This window comes from Ciona intestinalis, chromosome 9 (assembly GCF_000224145.3).
Source record: "Ciona intestinalis chromosome 9, KH, whole genome shotgun sequence".
NCBI lineage: Eukaryota > Metazoa > Chordata > Ascidiacea > Phlebobranchia > Cionidae > Ciona > Ciona intestinalis.
Genome location: NC_020174.2, coordinates 2,534,387 through 2,557,248, shown reverse-complemented (window position 1 = coordinate 2,557,248; position 22,862 = coordinate 2,534,387). Strand labels below are relative to the sequence as shown.

At 34.9% G+C, this 22,862-nt stretch overlaps 4 protein-coding genes across 6 annotated transcripts in view; 3 read left to right on the top strand and 1 right to left on the bottom strand.

Moving 5' to 3' along the window:
* The window catches only part of LOC104266030 (calmodulin-binding receptor-like cytoplasmic kinase 3), a 20,942-nt gene extending 18,891 nt beyond the window's left edge, over window positions 1-2,051 (top strand). Inside the window, exon 3 of the mRNA XM_018813260.2 lies at window positions 9-2,051. Within this exon, the coding sequence (XP_018668805.2) occupies window positions 9-418 (410 nt within the window). The 3' untranslated portion in view covers window positions 419-2,051. The remainder of the gene's footprint in view (window positions 1-8) is intronic.
* LOC101242455 lies at window positions 934-1,767 on the top strand. The gene has a single exon (XM_026835824.1). The coding sequence runs from the start codon at window positions 934-936 to the stop codon at window positions 1,765-1,767; it is 834 nt and encodes a 277-aa protein (XP_026691625.1).
* Window positions 2,052-5,640: 3,589 nt separating the features above from the next.
* LOC100185669 lies at window positions 5,641-9,961 on the top strand. Of its 2 annotated transcripts, none has more exons than XM_026836118.1 (5): window positions 5,641-5,777; window positions 5,866-6,260; window positions 6,508-6,641; window positions 6,868-6,931; window positions 9,397-9,961. In XM_026836118.1, the coding sequence occupies exons 1-5, from the start codon at window positions 5,690-5,692 to the stop codon at window positions 9,505-9,507; spliced, it is 792 nt and encodes a 263-aa protein (XP_026691919.1). In that variant the 5' UTR covers window positions 5,641-5,689; the 3' UTR covers window positions 9,508-9,961. The 2 variants fall into 2 exon arrangements, with proteins under 2 accessions (XP_026691919.1, XP_026691920.1); XM_026836119.1 differs by having other exon boundaries at window positions 5,644-5,777; window positions 5,869-6,260; window positions 9,397-9,958.
* LOC100183204 lies at window positions 9,890-22,592 on the bottom strand. Of its 2 annotated transcripts, none has more exons than XM_026836102.1 (25): window positions 22,409-22,592; window positions 21,733-22,002; window positions 21,534-21,602; window positions 21,135-21,446; window positions 20,865-21,069; window positions 20,540-20,694; window positions 20,257-20,416; window positions 19,655-19,756; window positions 19,310-19,518; window positions 18,737-18,924; window positions 18,067-18,235; window positions 17,572-17,763; window positions 17,316-17,438; window positions 16,940-16,986; window positions 15,725-15,903; window positions 15,212-15,314; window positions 14,623-14,706; window positions 13,996-14,121; window positions 13,482-13,647; window positions 12,573-12,683; window positions 12,178-12,296; window positions 11,895-12,010; window positions 11,559-11,685; window positions 10,975-11,070; window positions 9,890-10,535 (listed from the first exon to the last, which is right to left on the bottom strand). In XM_026836102.1, exons 1-25 carry the CDS (start codon window positions 22,539-22,541, stop codon window positions 10,137-10,139), a joined length of 3,960 nt encoding a protein of 1,319 aa, XP_026691903.1. In that variant the 5' UTR covers window positions 22,542-22,592; the 3' UTR covers window positions 9,890-10,136. The 2 variants fall into 2 exon arrangements, with proteins under 2 accessions (XP_026691903.1, XP_018668711.2); XM_018813166.2 differs by having other exon boundaries at window positions 9,890-10,532.
* Between the last annotated feature and the right edge of the window lie 270 nt (window positions 22,593-22,862).

The following is a 22,862-nucleotide window of genomic DNA, read 5'->3' as shown; positions in this document are numbered from 1 at the left end:
AAAAGCATCTGATGTTTATAGTTTTGCTATGTGCATTTATGTTGGTTTGTCTCGATCGGCAATTCCTGCTCCAGGAAACCGTCGGGAATTTGAGGCTTCAGTTCTCAATGAAGACCGTCCTTTGCTTACCTCCGTAGATGAACAAATAAGGCGGTTCGATGAATTGGGGGAGGAGGCAAGTTCAAGTATTGTCTCGAGTATGAAGGAAATATTGATACAGGCTTGGAGCAATGAGCCAGATGATCGACCAACCATGGTTCAAGTTCGCAACAGAATGGAAGAAATATTGAAATTCCAAGATATCTCATCGATTTCTCAGCATGCAGCAGATGTTGCAAAAGAAATGAGTTTTGATTTTTTACCTTCACCAGGAAACCGTCCATGTGTATGCATTGATCAGTTCCAGCAATCTAGCTAAATTAGTGAAATAAGACCGTGTGATTTTTGGTTATTTTAAAACACTTATTTGTACTGCCAGTTTTCTAACACAATCATAGGCAACCAAGTCCATTTTTTACCTATGCAGCATACGAGCATAGGCTATGCTGCAAAATGGTTGTTAGGGTATATATATACATATTTTGTTTTTAGGGAGAATTAATTTAAATTATTTGCACTATAAAATAAATTTTTTAAAAATGAATGGAGATTAATCTGTTCGATTGTAAATTTTTTATCATATTTTATTTAACCTTATGAAATCTATTCTTTGAAAAAAATGACTATATTTTATGTAAATATCACTTCGGTACAAAATACCAACAATCTGTATATATTGATGTAATTTAATGTCTTACTTATTCATATAAAGCAATCATTTCCACCGGTATTACTTGAATTTTTTGTACATTTGCATGTTTCAATTGCATTGTGTTACTTTTATCTGCAGATATTTCAAGTGTAGTTAACTTAAATTATATTTTTTTACTTAAAATGGCTGATGAAGATGGTATCCCACCCTTAGAAGATATGACTCCTCTAGTCCAGCGTGTCAAGGAAATTCAATTGAAGAAAGAAAAGTCAATTTCTGCAAGTGGGTCTTCTGTTCTGTCTAATCAGCCGGAAACTAAAACTTTATATAAAGAAGCTTCGAATGAAGCGAAAAAATCATTTGGAGGAATGCAGAAGGGATTTTTATTTGGTAGTAAACCAAAACCAAGCAAGCCAAATGCAGGTGGTGAAAAGGAACCAGATTATGTGGTGAAGCCGAAAGAAAATAAGGAAAGCCATTTAGTTTTTGATGATGTTCAAAATGCTATGAAGGAAACTGGAAACAAACTTCTTGATGATAAAACGTGGATCACAGAGGATCTTCTAAAGTCCATTGAGAGCAATGATGATCTTTTGAAGCAACTATCTGATCCGAAGTTTAATCAAGCAATTCAATGGATGCAAAAAGACCCAAAAGCAGCGATGGAATATTACAAAAATGATGCTCAAGTCCAGTTGTTTTTTAAGCAATTTTATAAAATTCTAGGTCAGCACTTTACTGAACTTGCTGACGTATCTGACAAAGATAATGGAGCAACATCCTCTAACAAAGTTGATACGCAGATGACAGAGCAAGACAAGAATGAAATGGATCGAATTTTATCAAATCCAGAAATAAAGTCAATTCTGATGAAGCCAGACATACAGAACCTTTTTACTTTGTTAAAAACTGAACCCGATAAAGTACAACAACTTTTACGAACCTGTGAACCAAGAATGAGATCTGATATTCAGAAACTTGTGGAAGCAAGACTGCTTGACTTTCAGCAGCAATAGAGATTTTGTTCACTGTATATGCATATTTTTCACTGTGTAGATTTGAACATATATTTACTTTTTTTTCTTGAAAGATTTAGAATCTGTGTAGGTTGTTTTTATTTTAATTTTACAGTAAATACTCAAAAATTGAAAATCACAGATTTCCTTTATTGGTAAATGGTAAGTGTCATTGTCTTTCTATGGCCGCTTTCAACTCATTGATTTTAGCTGGTTTTATGTTGTAAACTTTGTGTTTAACATGTCCTCACATAAAAAAAAATCATAAAAATAACAAATAAATGTTGCAGTTATGGTCATTTAAACAGTGTATATATTTATATCCTATTTGCATAAAGATTGAATATAGTAGGGTGGGGTAAGATGGAACACTTAACCCCAGTATTTCCAAAATCAAAATATATGACGCTTCTTGGGTTATACCACGAATTGGTACTATCATAATATATATAATAAAACCACAAAGTAACATAGGCCCACATGGTAACTTGTAAGCTGGCAGGAGGTGTATTAACACCCGTGTTTTAACGACTGTCGTTTTCCGGCCACGTGAGGATTAAGTATATTACATTCACATTTAAAACACACGAGGTTACATTGCTTTATTTATAATATTTGGAATTAACTATTGTATGGATTTTTGATATGGTAGGATAGGGGAAGATGGGAAACCTTTAGTACATAATATCCTGATCTTGTTTTAAAAAATTAGCAGCAGTCTGTTGTAGCCGTGAAGATACGATTTTGTTATTTTTTGAATGTTCTTTGTTTACTACCAAATGGGATGAGAAAATAGAATGAAAAGGTGTCTCATCTTACCCCACCTACTATATTTTTCCAGAGCTATTGGAACTTTAGAATGGACCTCATCCTTACAGGCGGTTATCGTCCAAAAACTGACTCTTCTTAAAAGTGCGCACGCATTAGATTTGAGAAGAAATTTCGCACCCGTGTGGTCCACTATACCCCGCGTCACTTCCCGCGCATTTACCAATACTTGTTACGACGTTTCAGTAAATCTGTGTTGTTCAATTACCTAGTTGAATGACGTATTACCTAGTTCAATGACGAGTTCAGGGTTTGGTCGTGAGCTTGTAATATACTGTTAATATAGACAACCGCCTGTTTTGTTTAGTAGGTTTTTCTAAAGAATAGACGACAGAGACTGCAAAGAGTTAAGTCCACGAAAGTTAGCGGGCTGAGTTACGCATTCTGCAATAGTCTGCTTTTGGTATTGTTTTAATGTTTTTTTTGCAAGTTTACCAATATCGTTTTTTTTCTATACTGTGATTTTTACCGTTTAATCATGTCTCGAATTACGGCATATATGCGGCACAGGTTCCGCAAGATAAATAACATAATAATGTTGCGCAGGGGTTAAGATATATTAAGAATTAACACAAGATGTTATTACTGATATTATTTCTACAACTTCAAATTCCTATGTCCTTCCACGTAAGTACAATTTCAAGTAACGAATGAATGTGTTTTTTGACTCGCCCGAGGAATCTATACAGTCGTTATAACATGGATGTTCGCTTTCATACCACTGACGCCTGGTTACGAGTTACCACGTAACTTTGTGGGTAACTGTTTTGAAGGGATTATTTTTCATTTTCATAACGTATATATGACTGATAATTTTGACAACCCGTAAGGGTCTTCGCAAACATCTAGTAGATTCGCCAATGGTTGTTCCACGAACGTGACACCTTAACATACTGTCATAAAGGCGGTTTTCTAATATATGGTAGGGTGCTTGCACACATAATGGTGAATGAGTGCCGCCCCGCCATTGACCCCGGTGGCGTCAAATGATCTACACATACGCTTCCGTGCACGGTTATAAAACTGTATCGTCAAAATTGTCCTTTCGGTTTAACTTTTATATAACACAACCTTGCGATTTACTGCTGAAAAAAGTTTCACGCTGAAAGCTTTAGGTCTAGGATGTATATGCATTGTACTTGCCATATATGATCCATATGCCAATATAAGTGGAACACTTTGTTCACCACTGCTTGCCGAACAAGATACCCATGCGTATGTCGTCTGCTGACGTCTTTAAAATAACGAACTTAACTAAAGCATATACAAATTCTATTCGAATAAGCTGTAGTCTTGACAATAAATTGTCAACCTCGTTAATAATCTAGGCTTCATTGGACTGCAGAAAACGCACATAAATGTCAAATACACAAAGCTTATAAAATATACAACATTATTTCTAAGGTACAGTGGGGTGGGAGAAGTTGGGACACCTTTAGCACAAAATAAAGGTCGTGTTTTGAACAGTTATGAACGGTCTATGGAAGCCGTGAGGATACGGTTTTATACTTCTTTGAATCTTTTTTGTTTAGTACCAAATGGGACAAAAAAATAGAATAAAAATGTGTCCCATCTTACCCCACCCTGCTATATAAAACGGAAATATTAAATTATTATCATGGGGGATTGAAACGATACACTTCCAAACCTAAAATTGTTTTCATTCTATTTTCTCGATCGTGTTTTAAACAATTACCAATCAACGGTCGCGAGGATACGGTATATAATTCTTTAAATGCTCTTTGTTTACTACCACATGGGACGAAAAAATAGAATAAAAAGGTGTCCCATCTTTCCCACCCTACTGTAGTTTAGGACGAGGTTAGACGAGACTGAGACAGGACTTTTTAAAAAATCCTTTTACGGGTAATAGTCAAACATTTTGTTGGTATAATTAGACCAAAGTGATTAAAACAATTAATTTTAATCTCTTTGATTCGACAGTAGACCTACGGTTCAACAAAATGCGCTGCAAAGACAAATACAGTTGTTTACTAGTAAAATTCGGTGTTTCTCGAATTCAACATTTTTCCAATGGCTGTAATAGAACATTACCCAGCTTCAGTGCCGATGAGATTTGAAGCCTTTAAAGGTAGGGTACACGGGCGTCGGTTTCTTTCTGTACTAAATTGGGTATTTACTATTTATATTATCCGGGATTTAGAGGGAATGGACAGCTATCTTAGCTAAATCAGCTCCTTCTCTCTTTCTCTCTCTGTGCGGCGGCTTCAGAAAGGTACTTGACCGTTAGCTGAAGCAAAGAGCCGTCTTAAAAACTTAAGTAAATAGAATTTGCCTTATAAAACGAAACACCGGTCGTGTATCGTACATTTGAATTGCACGCACAGCCCAGCTGAGCAGGGCAGAAGTAAGATGTTCAGTTTACAACAAGATTTGGATCGTTTTTTTGCCCAGAATGCGTTTTGCGTGTGAATGGAATCTACTTTCGATATAAAACAGAAAGTAGTTTGCAGAAGCTTGATATAATACCATCAAAAGTGCCAGTGGCGTTACTTCAGTTAGACAAGAAATTAACTTACCCCTCGTTATAAATAAATGTAAACCATTTCTTAGGTAGAATTTAGATTTATTTACGTTGGCACCAGCGATTGTGCATTGTTAAATTCATGATTCGCCGTTCAATGAATAACTTAAAGGAAATATGGCTGCTTGTTTGCTTAAGCAGTATGTGTCCCGCTTTTTCCAAATATTAGTTCAGAGCATGTCAAAGCAATACGTTTAAACATCCGGAATTTGCCCGCCGATAAATTGCAACCATGGCGCCAGACAATATGAAGCTGTTTTCGGTCTCAAATTCTCCCAACTTTGACAGCAGATTAGTTTGCCCAACATTTCCCCCCGCCCCTGTTCTTTGTTAACACAAGCCGGTTAAATAGTGGACCAACGTTACACCCATTCACTAGTAAAGAAAGCCAACCTAATGACATGTGGTATAAAGTTTATTCCTTTTTAGTGATTGATAGACCAAAATCTGGCAATACCAAATATCATGATGGTTTACTTGCTGTTTTAATAAATACAAAACTCAACTTTTTATGTCACTAGAAATATAGCAAGTTTCAGTATAGTACACATGGGTTGCAACTTTTCAAGACGACCTGTTAAAGTAGTAAACTTACAAAATAAAGATGAAGAAACAGCCGTTGAAAATAGCACATCAGGTAAGCAAAAAATCAACATAAATAAACTATCCTGTTAAACATAATACACTATTTTATTCTAAAAATTGAAATATAAACTTTTTTTTAGAAGAAAAAAGAAGTTCTTTAACAAAATCTCATGATTCGTCGATATGCAATAGCAATTCCAGTGAGGAGACAGAAAACAACAGAATATTTCGCACATCCTCTGAAATCTTTGCCCCACATCGCTCAAAATCTGTGGACTTATCAAAGAATGGTTCCGCGTACCATGATGACCCACCAGTTGCCATGGCAACCATTATAAGAGGTGCGTCAGTGTCGAAATGGTCAAACAATAACGACCAGCAAAGGATTTTGCTGCCGAATCAGACGGACAGTGCCACTGTATGCGCAAATGAACAGCAGAATAGAACTAGTATTATTGCCTCACAAAGAGCTTTGGGATTTACAACGAAAAATCGAAATGCGATACATCGAAGAGTCAGCGATGGAGAAGTAAAAGTGAGAATTTAAATTTAAAGTTTGAAAACCAGAAATTGTTTCTTTTAATCCTATGTAATTTATCTGCAAACAAAAAACAGACTGTAAATGTAGTTTTACAGTAGTGTAACTAAATTTGTGAGAAAGGAAAATACTTTTTTAAAGAGATTTGCTGTATCATGTTACAAATCATAACGTTGCAGTAACCCTAAATAAACTAAATTTGTGGTAAAAAATACACAGTTTTAAATCTGTTTTGTTATTGCAGAATTCCCCAAGTTTAACGTGCGTGACTCACCCTGTGAAGCGACATACATCAGAACCTTTGTTAAACACCTCACCTGCCAAGCCCACTGTGCCAGAGATCAAGTCAAAATTTATTCCATTCGGTCCAAGAAATAGGTGGGTTGAAATATATTAAAACACCAATGTCTGTTGTTTGGTTGTGTGGGCTGTCTGTAAACATACAATTTTATGAAAGTTTATATAAGTATATATATATATATAATAATAATTTTTTTTTTTAAACAAAATTTACCCTCATGGTCATATTAGATTCATTTTTGTATTAAATATATGTATGCCTATTGCATATATTCCATATATTTTTTATTTACCTTATTTTCAGCAAGCTAACATTGACACAAAGCCAGAAAGACTTCTTTCGTATGCTGGATGAAAAAATTGCACAGGTACATATTGAACTTGACGTTATGTAAATATTATATTAATAATTTACTCCCTAGCTCTATATTAAGCACAAAAGTGCATAAACATGTTTGGAAATGGCTTTGAGCACGTAGGCGTGCGGTGTGTTTAATTGAATATTGAACTTTTCATGCGGGGGATGTTTTTATCGCTCAATTTTAAAACGTCAATTCATAGTACGCTCCGTAAAAGCAAACATACCGTCTTCGTTCCATTGTTATCTGACACCAGATGTCTTGTTGAACAGTGCCATTAGGCCATCTTTTCAAAACATTCACAGCTTCACTGTAAAAACATGGAACACAATTAGATATATATCATATATTGAAAGCTGTTTGAACAAGATACACACACAGTAGCAATAGCCTTGGAATGTTTCAAGGACTCACCTAAATTGCTATTTTAATAAGGATAAATTAATGTGTGAACATACAGCAAGGCTGCGGGTGTTAGGTTGGATAGTGAGCAAATATTATGGCTTGCAAACATAGAATGTGGTGTATAACTTAATAAATATTCACTGGGTGCAATAAAACTTTCAATACGCTCGTGCGATACATATTCTCTTTAAACTGTGTTTGCCAGCGGAGCAAAAACGTCAAATGAAAATTAATTATTAAAATCCGACACGTAAAAACAACGAAAATCGTATTATGCTGATGTTATTGCTGATTAAATCTTCGCAAATGGTCTTTGAGTTTATGACCAGTCCGAGCAAACAATAAAAATACTGGTCCGAGTTTGGTGACATTAGAGACAAGCGGTCCTATCTCTGTCTTCACGGTTAATGAACTGGGTGACGCGGTTGTGATTTATAGTGTTTGGTGTATCTATGCTCACTCTGCACTCTGTGGTAACGGCAAACCTCTTGCTGGGGGGCAATGTACATTCAGTTATTAATAGCACTCTTGTCTGTTTGCAAAAAAACTATATCAATTCAAGACTTTCTTTACGAGTGAACCAACACACATTCTACTTTACGGGATGAGGGTTCACTAACTTAACGTTTAAGGGTCTAAAGTCCCAAATAGGTTTTTAACAATCATGCAGTAAACTTCATGACGCTGCATGCTGTATGTGCTGAACTTGGTTGAGATTTTCCACAATGTGCATGTGACGACTGAACTCGGTCACATGCGAGCATGACATGCAGATCATGTGTTTTCAAATCTATCATGAGATTGTTTTTATGGCATAACATGTTTGTCAGTTCGGGTGGAGAAACGAACTGTGGTCAAATATTTTGCGGTTTTTTATCTTGTTTTGTGTCCAAACAAATGTGTCATGCAAAATAAAACTATAAAAGTGCCGGCAAAAGCAAATATGAAGAGCTATTTTAGGAGAGCAATTACCCTGTGTAATGCTGAATAAGGTGAAGTCAATGAACAAACAAGTTTTATTGGACATCGCTTATGGATTCAATTATCAAGGCCAACTAACTTGGAATATGTAACAATAACTTGTGCCCTGACCACTCTCATTTCACATTCCAACCAAAGTGGTAGTACCGTTTATTCTCGCATTCCCGCTTATGTAAATACGCTCTTCCATGGTGTCCAGGCCAAAACAGATGTTATCTCTAAGCTCTCACATCGCAACTTTGTTGACCACACGTCAACCAATGTTTACTCGTTGGAGCGTTACAACAAACTTTTGATTGATGAGGCACCGACACAAATTTTCATTAGTTGCCGCGATTCCACATCATTTGTTCACCCATATTTCACATCTTTTTGAAGTTGCGGCATGATCTATTTTTCCGCCTACAGGCGGTGCCTCAGAAGAAAAATTCATTCAATGAGATATATGTATCCCTCACTATTTAAAGTCATTTGAAAGTTGAAATGGGAATTTTTCAGGAGAGGTTGCCATTTTGAAACAAACAAAACCTTCCCTTTGAATAAACACAGAGTATCTTTACAGTGCAATTGGCACAATATTGACTTTACATTTTTCAAACTCGCGCTATGCTTGCCCAGCAATCAACCGTTGCTGCCGGTTGCCATGGGTCCTCATATTCATAGCTCACTTTATCAAGTGGGAAGGCCAACCGTAGAGTGGCTACTTGATCTATCTGTCATGTCATCCATTATGGTTGTTGAGCTATAAGTGGATTATCCTTCTCTTTGTTTGCTTAAAATTGTATAAGCGACGGCTTCTGGGAAAATGTGCCAAACGCGATAACACTGTGTGCCAACTTGGTTACAAATTACGTGCTAAAATGCTATTTGTTGAGTTTAAGTGGCTCAATTTGGCAGCTGCACATTTCAATACCTTTTTGTCCCATTAACACAACACGTAGACACAGGTGTTTAATAAAAAGTGTAAACTTTAATGACCCCAAAAAGAAATACAGAATAAGTAATGATCCAAATGAATACACACCACTATCTCTTTTGTTGTCTACAAATTTCTAAAACCAAATTAAATTCCCATTTTTTATTTTCAGGGCAAGGACTATTGTTCAGAAGATGACTGTTCAATAGCTTCTCTTAAATCCTTTCGAGGCCAACGCAACGGTAGTGCTGGTCATCACAGTTTAGCAATACGATCAAGGTGACAAACAACTCTGAGCCTCACACACTCTGAACAAATGCAATTCCATGCGTATGGCAAATCTTGCAATGCTTACTGAAGGGCTTGCTGTCTAGGACATATAACATAGCACTTGCAAAATCTTTTTTTTGACTTTTCAGTTGCTACTGTGCTGAGAGAATTTCATGTTACTAAAGCTTGTTGTTTTTTTTTTATTTTAAGCTGCACTGTCTTTTTATTTTCTGCTTTGTAAAAGTGTCTTAGTGTTATTTAATATATTTGTACTCTGTTGCCAGTGTTTTTGCAGCAAACAAATTTGGTTCAAATCCAAACCATACCCCTTAATGTTAAAGCACATAAATTATTCACATATCCTATTAGTTACTTCCTTGGTCATTTTCCAGAAGTTCTTCCACTTAAAACTTTAATTGCTGTGCAATGTAACTGCAATGACAATACACCAGTTTTTTGTCCAGAAATGCATGCAGGTTCTTTATAAATATCAAAAGGAAAAAGAAATGTGACAAGGTACAGTCAAAGTTATGTACATGGTGTTTACTTACAAGATAAACTGCCAAAGGAATGTCAAAGACATGCGATAAAAGCAAGTACTTCGAACTTTGCCCTGTACCACTGGCAAACCAACAAACAACATCACTGAAAATTGCTTGAGTGCCAAGTCTTCCTGCACTGAGTAGGTTCCCCATTATTTACATTATCAGTTTCTACGCAACGCAGAGAACTCGATCGTATTAAAGTGCACGCATCCTCTGGACAACGAGCTACAGTGCTGCGTGGCCACTTGCGTGCGTAACTATCGACAAACAAATGCTTAACGGTCGTTTGCGGCAAAAATGATGTTTGCTCTTGAAACGAACCCGTGAGAGAATCGCCACTTGACGGCGCAACACCACCACAGTAAGTTGAGCTCGTGTGAACCGACACACTTCTCTCTACTCCCATCTGCTGGTCAAAGTCACTATTGTCGTTTCGGTTAATTTGACGAAGATCGACTGAGTGCCGGTAGTTAGATTGTGAGGCCCACGATTTCTGCTAATTATAAATATTAAAATCAATGTAAATTTAAGTTTGTGTGTTTTTCATTATATTTTTACAACGTATATGTAAAAGAAAGAAAACTAGTTTTGTGCAATTTAAATAACAAGGTGATAACATATAAATTATTTTTTGTTATCATTTTTAAAGTATAGTCTAAAAGCGAGTTTTATAACAACATTTCAGTTATGTATAAAGTTTCATATCAGCTCCGTTTGCAAAAAGTAAGGACGACCGGGTTATTAATAAACAATTAAAATAAAAATGTGCATTGGTTGTATTTATATTGACTTGCTTTAACGTGTTTGTGTTTTTGTCATGCTGAAAAATAAAACAAATCTTAGAAACAAAGACGTATAGTAGTTTTTTTGTAAGTTTTTATAACACATGTAATGTTAAATTTGTAATGTAATTATCGTAAAATACTTTTATTTACCTTTCTATGTAGTAGATTTTGTTTCCTCAAACAGCGAACGACGACAGTTCGAACCTCTGTGTTCAGTATACAGTAGAAAAGAAGAATAAAAATGCCCTGAATGAATAACCAATGTTTTATTTCATAGGTGTGGTGTTATGTTTTGACATGAATACATGATACACATACATACCTGTAAATTAAAATTCAACTGTCAAATTATTTTTAGGGTTGTGGGATGAAAAGAAAAGTTAGAATTTAAAAAATATGAGGTTTTATAAACATGTAACTTTGTGGGTGCATATTTTCTTTGTATACAGCTGAAAATTTAGACGATAATCAACTTATAAGCACCCGGTTTGGTTCGAGAAATTGGAGTTTAGTATCTTGCTTAAGGACACATAAGTCCACAAAGTACCAGCACCAGCTATAGGTCAGTTGTTAACCACTGTGCCACAGCGCTAGGTTTAGCACTATATTCTATTAAATAGAGCTATTGTTATAGGCCATAACAAATACCCTAAATTAACAAAGATTCCCCTTACAAGTTGGCTTGAACTATATAATTTGTTCTTTGCAACCATATTACAGTAGATAAAACCAACCTGGGTTGAATTAAGAACAGTGAAAATATATAGAAGCGCGACATGTGTCAGTGACTGGGGGATGAATCCAAACACCCATGGGATTCCTAATATGGGCATCAAGACAAAAGCCCCCTTCAACGATTTTCTAAAGGGAAAATGTAAAAAATATATCTTTATCAGATTATTGATATTATCTGACAACATTTTTACAGCTGTTTTCCATATTTTTGAGGGATTTTTTAAAAAAATTTTTAGGATTTTTAGGTATTCTTTTATGACTTTTTATAAAATCTTTTTATGGTTTTTCATAACCTTTTTATATGATCTTTTTATGACTTTTTTAAATGATTTTACCGAATGTGTTCAAGTTCCTCATCTTTCCTTCCAGCCAGTGGGACGTGGAGTTTATTGGAAGCTTTCGAACTTTGTGCGATCACAGCAGACACTCGGAACAAGACGATTGTGTTTAACTGTAGTGGGTATCAGAGTTTAATAAAATGAGAAATTGGAACGAAAGCATAATGCTGATACTGCTTAGTTTTTGATACAAAATGTGTATTAATATATTAAAATAAATTGCACCTAAACTTACAAAAATAAAAAAAATGTCTTTTTAACCAGAATTTGTTGAACTTACAGTGAGCACCAGCAATGCAGGAATAACAAGTGCCCACACTAAGTAGTTATCCGTACTAAGCCAACACCATTCTATGACTTGATATTCAGGCTGGGCATCTGTGCTCATACCTGTATTGCCTGTAGATACAACATTTTGTAAATCACTTGAAGGTTAAAGAATTATATAAGTTTGCTTGGCACAATGGTTAGGTGCCTGCCTCTAGCTCAGAGAATAGGAGTTCAAAGCACATTGCTGCTACTATTATTGGTGTATGTGCCTTGGACAAGACACTTAACAGCAATTGCTCTAACCGTAGTCCCTTATAGGTTGTCTAGGTTGTCAGTCGTACATTAGAGGGGTATGAAACAGAACTCTACCATTATAACAATCAAAAGTTATATTTTATTATTTACCTCGTGACCCTGGACAGCTTTGCTCCCCAACACCTTGTACATAACATGTTGGGTAGGGTGATTGTGACAAACCATATGCCATTGTAGTACTTGCTATCACCAGTGGTATACCTGGATATACAAACAAGTTTGAACCAATAAAATCAGAAAAATGACTTCACAATAATTAACTGCGACGTAACACGGCTAATGAATGTTTTCCCAGACTCCCAGATGTTCATTTGTACAGTGGTATGTTACGTATAACTTAGTATTTATTGCTGTATTAGTAGGGGTGGCACTTTACTACAATTTTTAATCCAGTTATACACCTAAAACAGGTTTTGACCCAACATTAGATGCCTATACAAACAAGCAGAGCAAAATTATATTGCCAGATCAATTAATAAGGTTTCTTATTTTTAACAATTATGTGTAAAACTGCATTTTGACAACGCCCCATTTATGTTAACAGTGGTACCCCCTATAGGTAGCAAAAACAACCATCTTGGGATAGTCTGTAACCTTAATCCTCAAAGTAAGAATAATAATAACTTTTAATTGTTTCTTTGATTATGGTAGCAAAGATTTAGAAATATTACAAACTTAAAGACAGGATATAGGGACAAAACAACAGCTGTAAATACACGCTTACAGTTAAAAAATTTATATACAATTAGTTGGAAGAAAATATGCGTGGTTGCTACATGTAGCGGACAAACAAGCCATTTATTTTAATTAAGTTGAACTTCTAATAGAATAGATTTGAATCACCTTGGCGCGACCCCTTTTTTAACCCTGCGACCTATGTTTGGGTCGCAACCCATACTTTGGGAACCACTGTTCCAATGTAAACAAAGTAATTTTCACAGGCATTAATATCCTAAGTCTCAAAAGTGAATATAGAATTTGAACCATATAACAACTTACCCCACCCAATGAAATATCTTGCAAGTTTAAACTTAGTCATAGCATGGAAGACATTCACCACATTAAGATGTAAAGTAATCCCTTCACATAACATCCACATGAAGGTAACAAGGAGTGAGAAGTGGGTTGCAAACGCAACTATTATGCAAGGTACTGCTGTTGTATCCTGGGGAAAACAACATTTTCAAAGCAATGTTTTCCTAAGTGAAATTTTTAAACATTTAAAAAGAAAGTATTTTTAAGAATCATTTATTTTTGGTTAAATGAACATATTTAGGTGCAGAAAACACAGGTTTTCTGGTCAGTCTCAATAGAAACATGATGGCCCATATTTAAGATATGACTTTCATTTCATAAGTTTCGGTTTAAGGAAGTTAAAACCACTAACAATAATGTAAGAAGTGAAAATGAAGGCTTAGAATAAAACAAAAAGTAATCAAAAGTGCAAAAAAAGCAAAGGAAATTTCAGGGTAGGCCTGCCAGCCCAGGTTTCGAACCTAATGTTATCATATACCTTGTATTGCTCAGCTTTAGCAGAGAATAGTTGTACTACATGGAATAGGATTAGAGATATAACGAGATGAAAATGTGCAACCATCCTTTCCGACTTTAAGCTGTGTCGGAATGCTGTGAATGTTGTCTGCAAATAATGGACAAAAATTGATAAATTTTCTTACTTTTTTAAAGTATTTTTTGTTTTTTTGTCTATGCCTAAGTCAAGGCAAAAAAAGACAGTATTTTTTAAACAAGTGTTCTGTTTTATACAACTTGTTCCCACGAGTTATCACATATGTAACTTTGTGGGCAATTCTTTTATCTGTCTGGCTAACAATTTAAACAACCCTGTAGTGACCACTGGGTTAGAGAAATGGTTTGATTTAATTATTGCTATTAAAACTTCAGGTTCAAATTGTAAACCAGTAATGCCTTGCAGCACCACAATGTAGAATACATAGAATTTAGGCCAGATTTGGCACACTGCAACATTCTGGGTCCATCAAAGCTCTTAAAAAATCTGAACCTAGTTTTTGATTCTTTAAGCAATCTGGACAGTGTTACTTAAATAGGTGTGACTCCAGTACTTAAATTGAGAAATGTTTTGAATGGAACTGTTGCAATGGTTGAACGTTTCATAACATACCAAAGTTATAATGAGACAGAACACAGAAAGACTTTCTCCAATGTAAGAAATGAGTTGCAGAGTAGCTGTGTCAGTTGCTGTCAACTGAAGAAGTAAATAAACTATTACAAATTGTGGTTTTCTTGGTGAATAAGTAAACTGTTATATTATAGGAATAGGATTTAGATGGTATATTCAAGCATGGGGGCATGGCAGGTGTTGCTTGCAGACCTTGGAAATATCAAGTTACCCATGAGTAGGATAACCAGTATTTAAAAGCATAAAAGATTTTATACTGTACAAAAATGTATTAAAATAAACAGAGTAAAGTAGTAATACCGAAATAACCAGCCAATTTTTTGATTAAAAGCTTTCACTGTAAAAACTGAGAAATAACTTTAATATGCAATCTACTTTAACTCTGCTTGGTCATATAGACACACAATAAGGGGGTAATAGATATTTTGGGCTCAAAACTGGGTTGCTAAAACATATGTCACCTCTGTTTTAAAAGTTAGTTAACATATCACTGTAGGCCACTAATGTTACATGAGCTTACACCAATGATATTCGCATTCAGTAAACATAGATTTTAAATGGTTTCACTTACTTTTGGTGGAACAACTTGCAACAGAATGGCAAAGTTGGTGGTGTGATTACATGCGCATGTAACGGTCTTATTACTTGTATTAACATTAACCACATGACAACCTCTGTGGGGAAAATTGAAAGATTTGATTCACACAAAAAATATTGCTGGATTCGGTAAAACTTTGTTGTTTTAATTAAAACCAATAAAAATATTTTTTTTAATGGAATTAAATATTATTTTTAAAAATATTAAAAAGTATTAATTTTCAAAAAAAAAATAAAAAAATATATATAAATATATTTTTTTTCTATATATATAAAAAAAAACGTTAAAACCTGCTCAATTAACAAGGTGCCTTACATGGCTTCTATGTAAATTTAGACAATGATGTCCTAAATGCCCCCTCATTTAGTGTGGCTTATTGTGGGCCACATTAAATAAAACTAAATAGATTTTGCTCAGTGCTTTTTTACAGAAAAAAATACACAATTTACTACAAGAAAATGATATGAAAAGTATTTTTTTAATTACCTAGTGTCCCAATCATTGTTCAGCGTGAGGTACATACAGTTAAAATAATATTTCTCATCACTTTTTTTAGCGTCCGGTATGTCACTGGCGTTGTATGGGACAATAAAATGAACAGCTGAGTTTGTAATTTTTCCCTTTTGCAACACTGTAGCTGATAAAACAGGTGCACTAGGAACAAACTGTAAATAAATGCAGTTTGTTAATTTGGCAAACTGTCAAGGAAAATGGTTTTATTTTTAATACTTTAACAAAAAGTGAGTTTTTATTAATTTTAATGAGTAATGTTATAACAAATATAGCATTTTTTTGATTTTTTTTTCCTTTACATTCATTATTTTTCATTTTAATCAAGTAACTTAAATAATAAATTATAATGCACCATTTAATATCATGTGAAAAACAATTAATAGTAGAAAGCCATGAAGTTTTTAAAGTAGCATACAAATGAAAATTCTGTAAAGCTCAAAATAATTAAATGCCAAAACTCATCCATCTGCAAAAAAATATTACACATGACGTATTTCGTTGAAAAACATAATGAATTAAAGGTTAGACAGACTTGGCTTAAGTTGCGTCTACATAAACATGGAACAAATTGAACATGCATTAAATTAAATGAGAATAGATTAGATCAGCGGTGGTGGTTTCATGTAATTACTATCAGGTCACTCTAAAATATCTTCGGAAATTCAGGTCAAAAGCATTAAAATATAAAAAAGCTTAGTGATGTTGTTACTACAAGAAATAACATATTATAGTACTTTGGGGTAAGATGGGACACCTTTATCACATTTTATCCAAATATTTTGATCATATTTTAAACAATTGACAACAGGCAATGAGGGTGCTGAGGAAACTGTTATATAATTCTTTAAATGTACTTTGTTTACTACCAAACAGGACGAGAAAATAGATAGAAAATGTGTCCCATCTTTCCAGACCCTAATATAAGTAAATTGTTTTCTGCTAAAACATAACTTTTAGTATACTAAAGTTTCGTCTGCCACAAAGTAAGATGTATATATTAATACAAATAAATTTCTTTTTTTTTACCAGAAAAGCTATTTTTTTATATATAGATGTTATGCCTTCTAGCAACAACTTCAGTTTTTTTATGTTTTAAATTTTTGTGACCTAAAATTTCAAAACACTTATATTTGCAAATAATTGGATACAAACCAAAAAGTAGAACTAAAATCATAAATTTAAACTTACCCTTCTATTACTGCCATCCATAGTAGTTGGTAGTTGGCTTGTTTTTCCTGTGTAATAAATTCCATTTAAAGTTATTTCACATTTGGATTGGTAGACTTCTCTTCTTTAGATTTCACGTAGTAAAAAGGATATATAAATTTAGTAAAATAATGTTGCTAATGCAGACAAATTTTAAGCATATATTTAAAAAATTAGACAAGGTGTATTTTTATTCAGATTTTAAATAAATGTAACCTATTTATCTTTGCATGACAGGGCAACAACAGTCGTGATAACAGAGGTGTTCCTTTTCACACACCTCAAGCCTACTTACATGATCCACATATGCAACTTTGCTTGTAATTACTTTGATTATAAAAATATGTTTAAAGTTTACCGGAATTAACTTCTGAGATAAGATTGATAATCCTTGGGAAGAGAGAAGTGATGACGACGGTTGATTCATCGCTTGCAACATCCGGATCGACATTAAGATTGACCTTCGTCAAAGTTGGTGTATCTGTGACATAATAATAATAATAATAACTTTATTTTGTCTCTTCGATTACGAAGCAAAGATTTGGAAATATTTTAAGCGAAAAGATTTAATTGGAATAAAAGAAGTGGAAAAGTTGCTTAAAAGCAGTACATACCTTGAGTTGAAGTGTTTGAGGCATTGCTTATTGGTTTTTCAATCACACTGATAACATTGTTAGTTGTCACTGTCAGGCCCTGGTCAAACTTTGACCATAAGGTGGCAGTACTGTCCATGACGAAACGCTGAAGAACGTTCTCCGTTATGAATAGAAGACTATGTGGGTCAGACTGCTTCTGTTGGGGGGGTACTGAAACAAAAAAAATATATATATATTTTAAAACTGAAAACAAAAAAGATATTATAAAACTGAAAACAAAAAATATTTCAAACACCAATAAAAAGTAAGAAAGTAATATTTCTATATTAATACATTGGTACACTAAATATGGCGGTGCTACAGTAAACTAGTAAAACTGGATTTTAAAAGAAAATACACAGACAATTCCGGATGACAGACGAATCCATAAAAATATACTTTGTTTTTATACCAGATGAGATGCTAAAAAATTATTTACATTATGCCTTGTAGCAGAAGTAACAGAATACAAACTTGTTGTTGTTGCAAACTCTGGTTGAGAGCTCTCAGGGCCATTTTCCTCTTCCTTGATCTCCTTCCATTCATCTGCTCTTCCCTCATCCACCATGTCATCCATGATCGTCACGAAATTAGTGATGAGACGTTTTATGCCGGTGCTACTAACAGCACTGTAGTTGACAGGCTGTAAAATTACAGGTGTTAATGCAATGTTTCAGTATGAACGCTATTTATTGTTTAGAACATAGGCATATCGCTTTTAAGTTTTTAGTAAAATCTAGGGTGCCATTGTTACAATGCAGTCACATTTATTGTGAATTGTGATTAACCATAAGAAAGTGCATTTGCGAATGCAGTGAATAGATGCAACATACTTTGGCTCTACTTGTTTGTATATGCACCCAACACTAGAATACAACCTATTTTAAGGTTAAATTTGAGGTGCGGACACTTAATTTATTACACTTGTATAAAAAAGATACGTAAAATTTCACCTTTGGCACACCTAACAGGAAGCCTATACTTTAGACTACAATACTACAGTAATTATTGACCCGAAACTTTTAGCTGTTTTCTTACATTATTCTTATTAAATTTATTTCTATGTGCGTTAATACTGCTAATAAACAACGATGCATACATCACATTGGTATCAGAAAAATATCATGGTAATGATTAAACTTACCTTTAATGCTTCCACCGAATTAATAAGAACACCAAGGTTTAGATTTCCTTTTGTATCTCTCAGTGTGTCAGCTATCTCACCCAGTTTGGCCGAAGCATCATCAGCGTCAATATAATTCACACCTTCTCCATCAGTTATACCAAGAATATCTTCAGCTGATACATTGTTGCTCACTACAGGGTCAGGTTCTGTGAAAAATGTGGATATGAAAGGTATTTTGTAATGCGCTTCAATATAGGTATTGGGATTTAATAAACAAATGATTTTCTTTATTTTATCTTTTTCGTCACAGTAACGAAGAACTGAAAAGTTTACTAAATGGAAGAGATGGGAAAAAGAAAGAGACGGAAAATAACAGTAAATTGACAACCGTTATAACACGATTAGGGACAAAACAGAAGTACAAAACTGGTGTGAAAAGGCATATCTGTTGCCCACAATGGTAGCAGCGTCACACCTTGAACCTGTAGTGTTGGGTAACGATGGGTTTAAGAAAGAGTAACCACTGTGTGGAACAATACTGTATGTATATGTACAATGTAGAATACAATACTAATACCTTAAATAACTTACGTAATCTTATTTCGCAAGCAACTTGATGCAGTTCATTCGCATACATATTGATGTCTTTGTTAAAAAAGCAATGTAAATCTGGACATTGTGTTGTGTTATGTATCCTTAGTTTGCAGGAAATCCATTGTTGATTGGTTTTCCCATAAGAAGCCCTATTGTTTTGTCTTGCTTGCCGAAATGATTGAAGCACTTGATGACAGCATGATGTCCTAAAATAAAATGATCATTTTTTTAAAAAGGAGCAGTAAAATAGTAGTCATTAAAACAGGGGTGTCCTTACTCTGTTAGTTAAAATATAAAATGCTTGCACCTTAGTTTAACTTAAATATTTAAGTAATGCTATACTTATTGTATCTGTTGCAGAAGTCAGCTCTTCTTGTGTTGATGGAATTGATTTGTATCCACACATTGGATGTAATGTGCAACTGCTTCTGTACATTTCTTGAGCTGAAACATAATATAACTATTAAACATTTATACATATATATTTCTAATTTCTGTGCCGAAAATCTCAAAAAAACATGATTAAAGAATAAAAGCAGTCTGTAAGTCCGTGATATACAGGATTAAATGTCAATCATTTAATTCAAACTTGTATAGAGAAAATACACTATAGTATCACATGAACATTGGAGTACAGTTGGGGGGGGGAGATTCGTGCACCCCAATTTATAGATCAGGGGTAAAAATAACATCTATGTCAAAAATGCAAAAGTACAGCATATTGCATTCACCACATTCAGTTATTCTATTTTTGATGAATATGATAAGTGCAATAATTTTTTGTTTTTTGACCATGTCAATCCAAATTTTTTGAATTAAAAAAATGACACCTATGCACATGAACCCCACACATACAAACAATGGGCTGCAAATATTTGTAGTATGGAGTCAAGGAACAGTGGTTAGATTATGTGTGAAATACAATTGTAATAAAAATACTTTACCCAATCCAATCTGCCAGCTGAATTATTTGAGATCCTGCATAAACTTTGTATAATCTGCTTCTTGGTCCATCCCTGACGCAAAACTCGAGAGCTTGAACTGTGGTTAGGTCTCCCACATCATACAAACGTAACACAGAAGACGAGTCCAAAGGCTTGTACCCTGTAAAACAACACGTATATAAAACGTAAATAAATAACCATTAAAAGTCAAACTATATATTGATACATTATTAAACAAAAGTAACATTAAGGCGACATATTGTGTTCGTATAGTTTTGTTTACCCAATAGCGGAGCGGCCAACCCAGGTTTTCGATCCACCGCTTGCAAAACGTCAGTAATGCAAACGCTCTGGCTACTTTTTGATGAAGAATGACTTTGCTGTGAACAGTTACCACTAATGCTACCAGCTTTGTGGATTGCGTAAGTATCGTTGTTTCTGCATCACAAAAAAATAGTAAAGTGAGGTGGAATTTCCGCATCAATTTATTACTGCGTAAGTTTTACATCCCTAAAAAACTCGTTTCGGCTGCATGCAACTTGCAAGCAGCATAAAGTGTCAGTCATTTGCAAATACACGTGTTGTATACTGTATATAATGTAACTGACATGTCGACAAATAACGTAGATGACAGGTCGCAAAGCTGGAAGTGTGCAGCTTCTTCGGATACGAACACGAGTTCACCATTCTCCCATTCACACGTGATTCGTCTCCCATTCGTTTCTATAATGACGTCATGTGGGCGATGAAAGTCAAAAACGCTTCGAAAAAGTGTTTCTTGGCTTGATGCGCCCTGTCTGGCTGTGGCATGAACTATAGGAATGTTACAAATTAACAATTCAACTATACGATAGCCGCAATGTAATATTTATACTCACCGAGATTCATGCAGTTTTCAAACACGTCGCCGTCCACTTTTGCCCAACCGATGTTGTTTACAAGCCGAAGAAAAACATTTGGAAATTGAAAATATGCGTACAAGTTATGACTCGAATCCGTGGTTACAAAAGTAAGTGTGTCATTGCTGCGCAGACAAAGGTTCCATATTTCGCTCACGGGTTGTTCGCCAAGCGTCGCGATTAACGTCATCGTGACGTCAGAGAAGGAAAATAATTCCGCATTTTTTAACCCACGCCGATTCGAAAGGTAGTGGTACGTATTGTTGAACGAAAACAGGAAATCAAAATGCCCTAGAAAAGTATGGGTTTACTCAATTTTCTATTGGTTGACTTAAGAGCGGTGATTTGTGAAATGAATTGTGTTTTATGAAAACTTACCCCGCAATTGCGTGTTACAGCTCGGAGGTGCGATGACTTCATTATAATTCAATTTTGGATAATGCAAGCCTACAATAAGAAATTAAACACTCACGGTTAGGAAATATGGGACAATATGTGATATATATGAAACAATATAATATGGGAAAATATGTGTCCCACCGTACCCCACAGTACTAAATATTAGAAACATACTTACACGAAACTACGTCGCAATATCCGTAATTATTATGTGACACGTAACACCACGGACCCCTGTTTTCAGTCGGTTCAGGATTGCGACAATAGCTATGATTCCCAACTCCATATCTTTTCATTTCTCGTTTAGGAAGATTCGTGGCAATGGTCCGCATCCAATTAAGACATGGTCTTCCTCGTTCGCTTTTACTTACAAGGCCCCTGTAGTCATGCCCAGGTCCACTGTAGCATGTTTCATCAATGATTTTTGGCCTTTGAGGATTTTCGCCACCTTGAAACAATAAAGCTTATATCCACGCATGGTTTTATTACCTCGGAAATAAGTATTACAATGAACGAATGTAACTTATTTAACATGGCGTGAAGCGCAACGACGGCCGTTAAACATGCCTGAGTAACCACTTGTGTAATTTGCGGGTAATAGCCTTTGGGTTATTTTTAAATTTTTATGGAATGGCGATTTATAGGCATCCCATAATGCTCCACTGGGTTAAAGCAAATGACGCTTGTTTTGCCCAAAGACGCTCACGCCCACAACGGTAGCGTATACAGCCTTGAACCCGTAACCCTTATAGATTAGGAGTATAGGTGCGCTAAACACTGTAGACACGGCTCAGGTAAAATCATTTAAAGTATAGCCGTAGGCCTAATTAGTCCATAAAACTATAAAGACTTACTGATGTAGCAACAGGTTTTTTCAAAGCATTTCTTCTTCGCCACAAATTGGTTTTCATTTTGTTCGACAGATTTGACCGATAACGCGAGGCAGCACAAGATAATAAATCCCAATCGACTAGCTACAATCCACATATCGCATTACAGTTATTCCAGCAGTATCCGGTTTACATCTTAAAGTTTTCTCAGGTATTCTACATATATTGTACGTCGAACGTCTCATTAATATTTAAGGCGATAATTACGCGTATTATCTCGCACTACAACTGTCAGTCTACTAAACGCCCCATAAGCTCACACGCATACACTGCCATTATGTCGGAACTGCAAAAACAAATTATCAGAATGTTCAAGATGCGTTGATGCACTTTTAACATCCTGGTGCTAAAATGGCCATTAACATAGTTACAACATTCTATGCGCACATACAAGCCGCAACAATTTGCAATGGCTTTG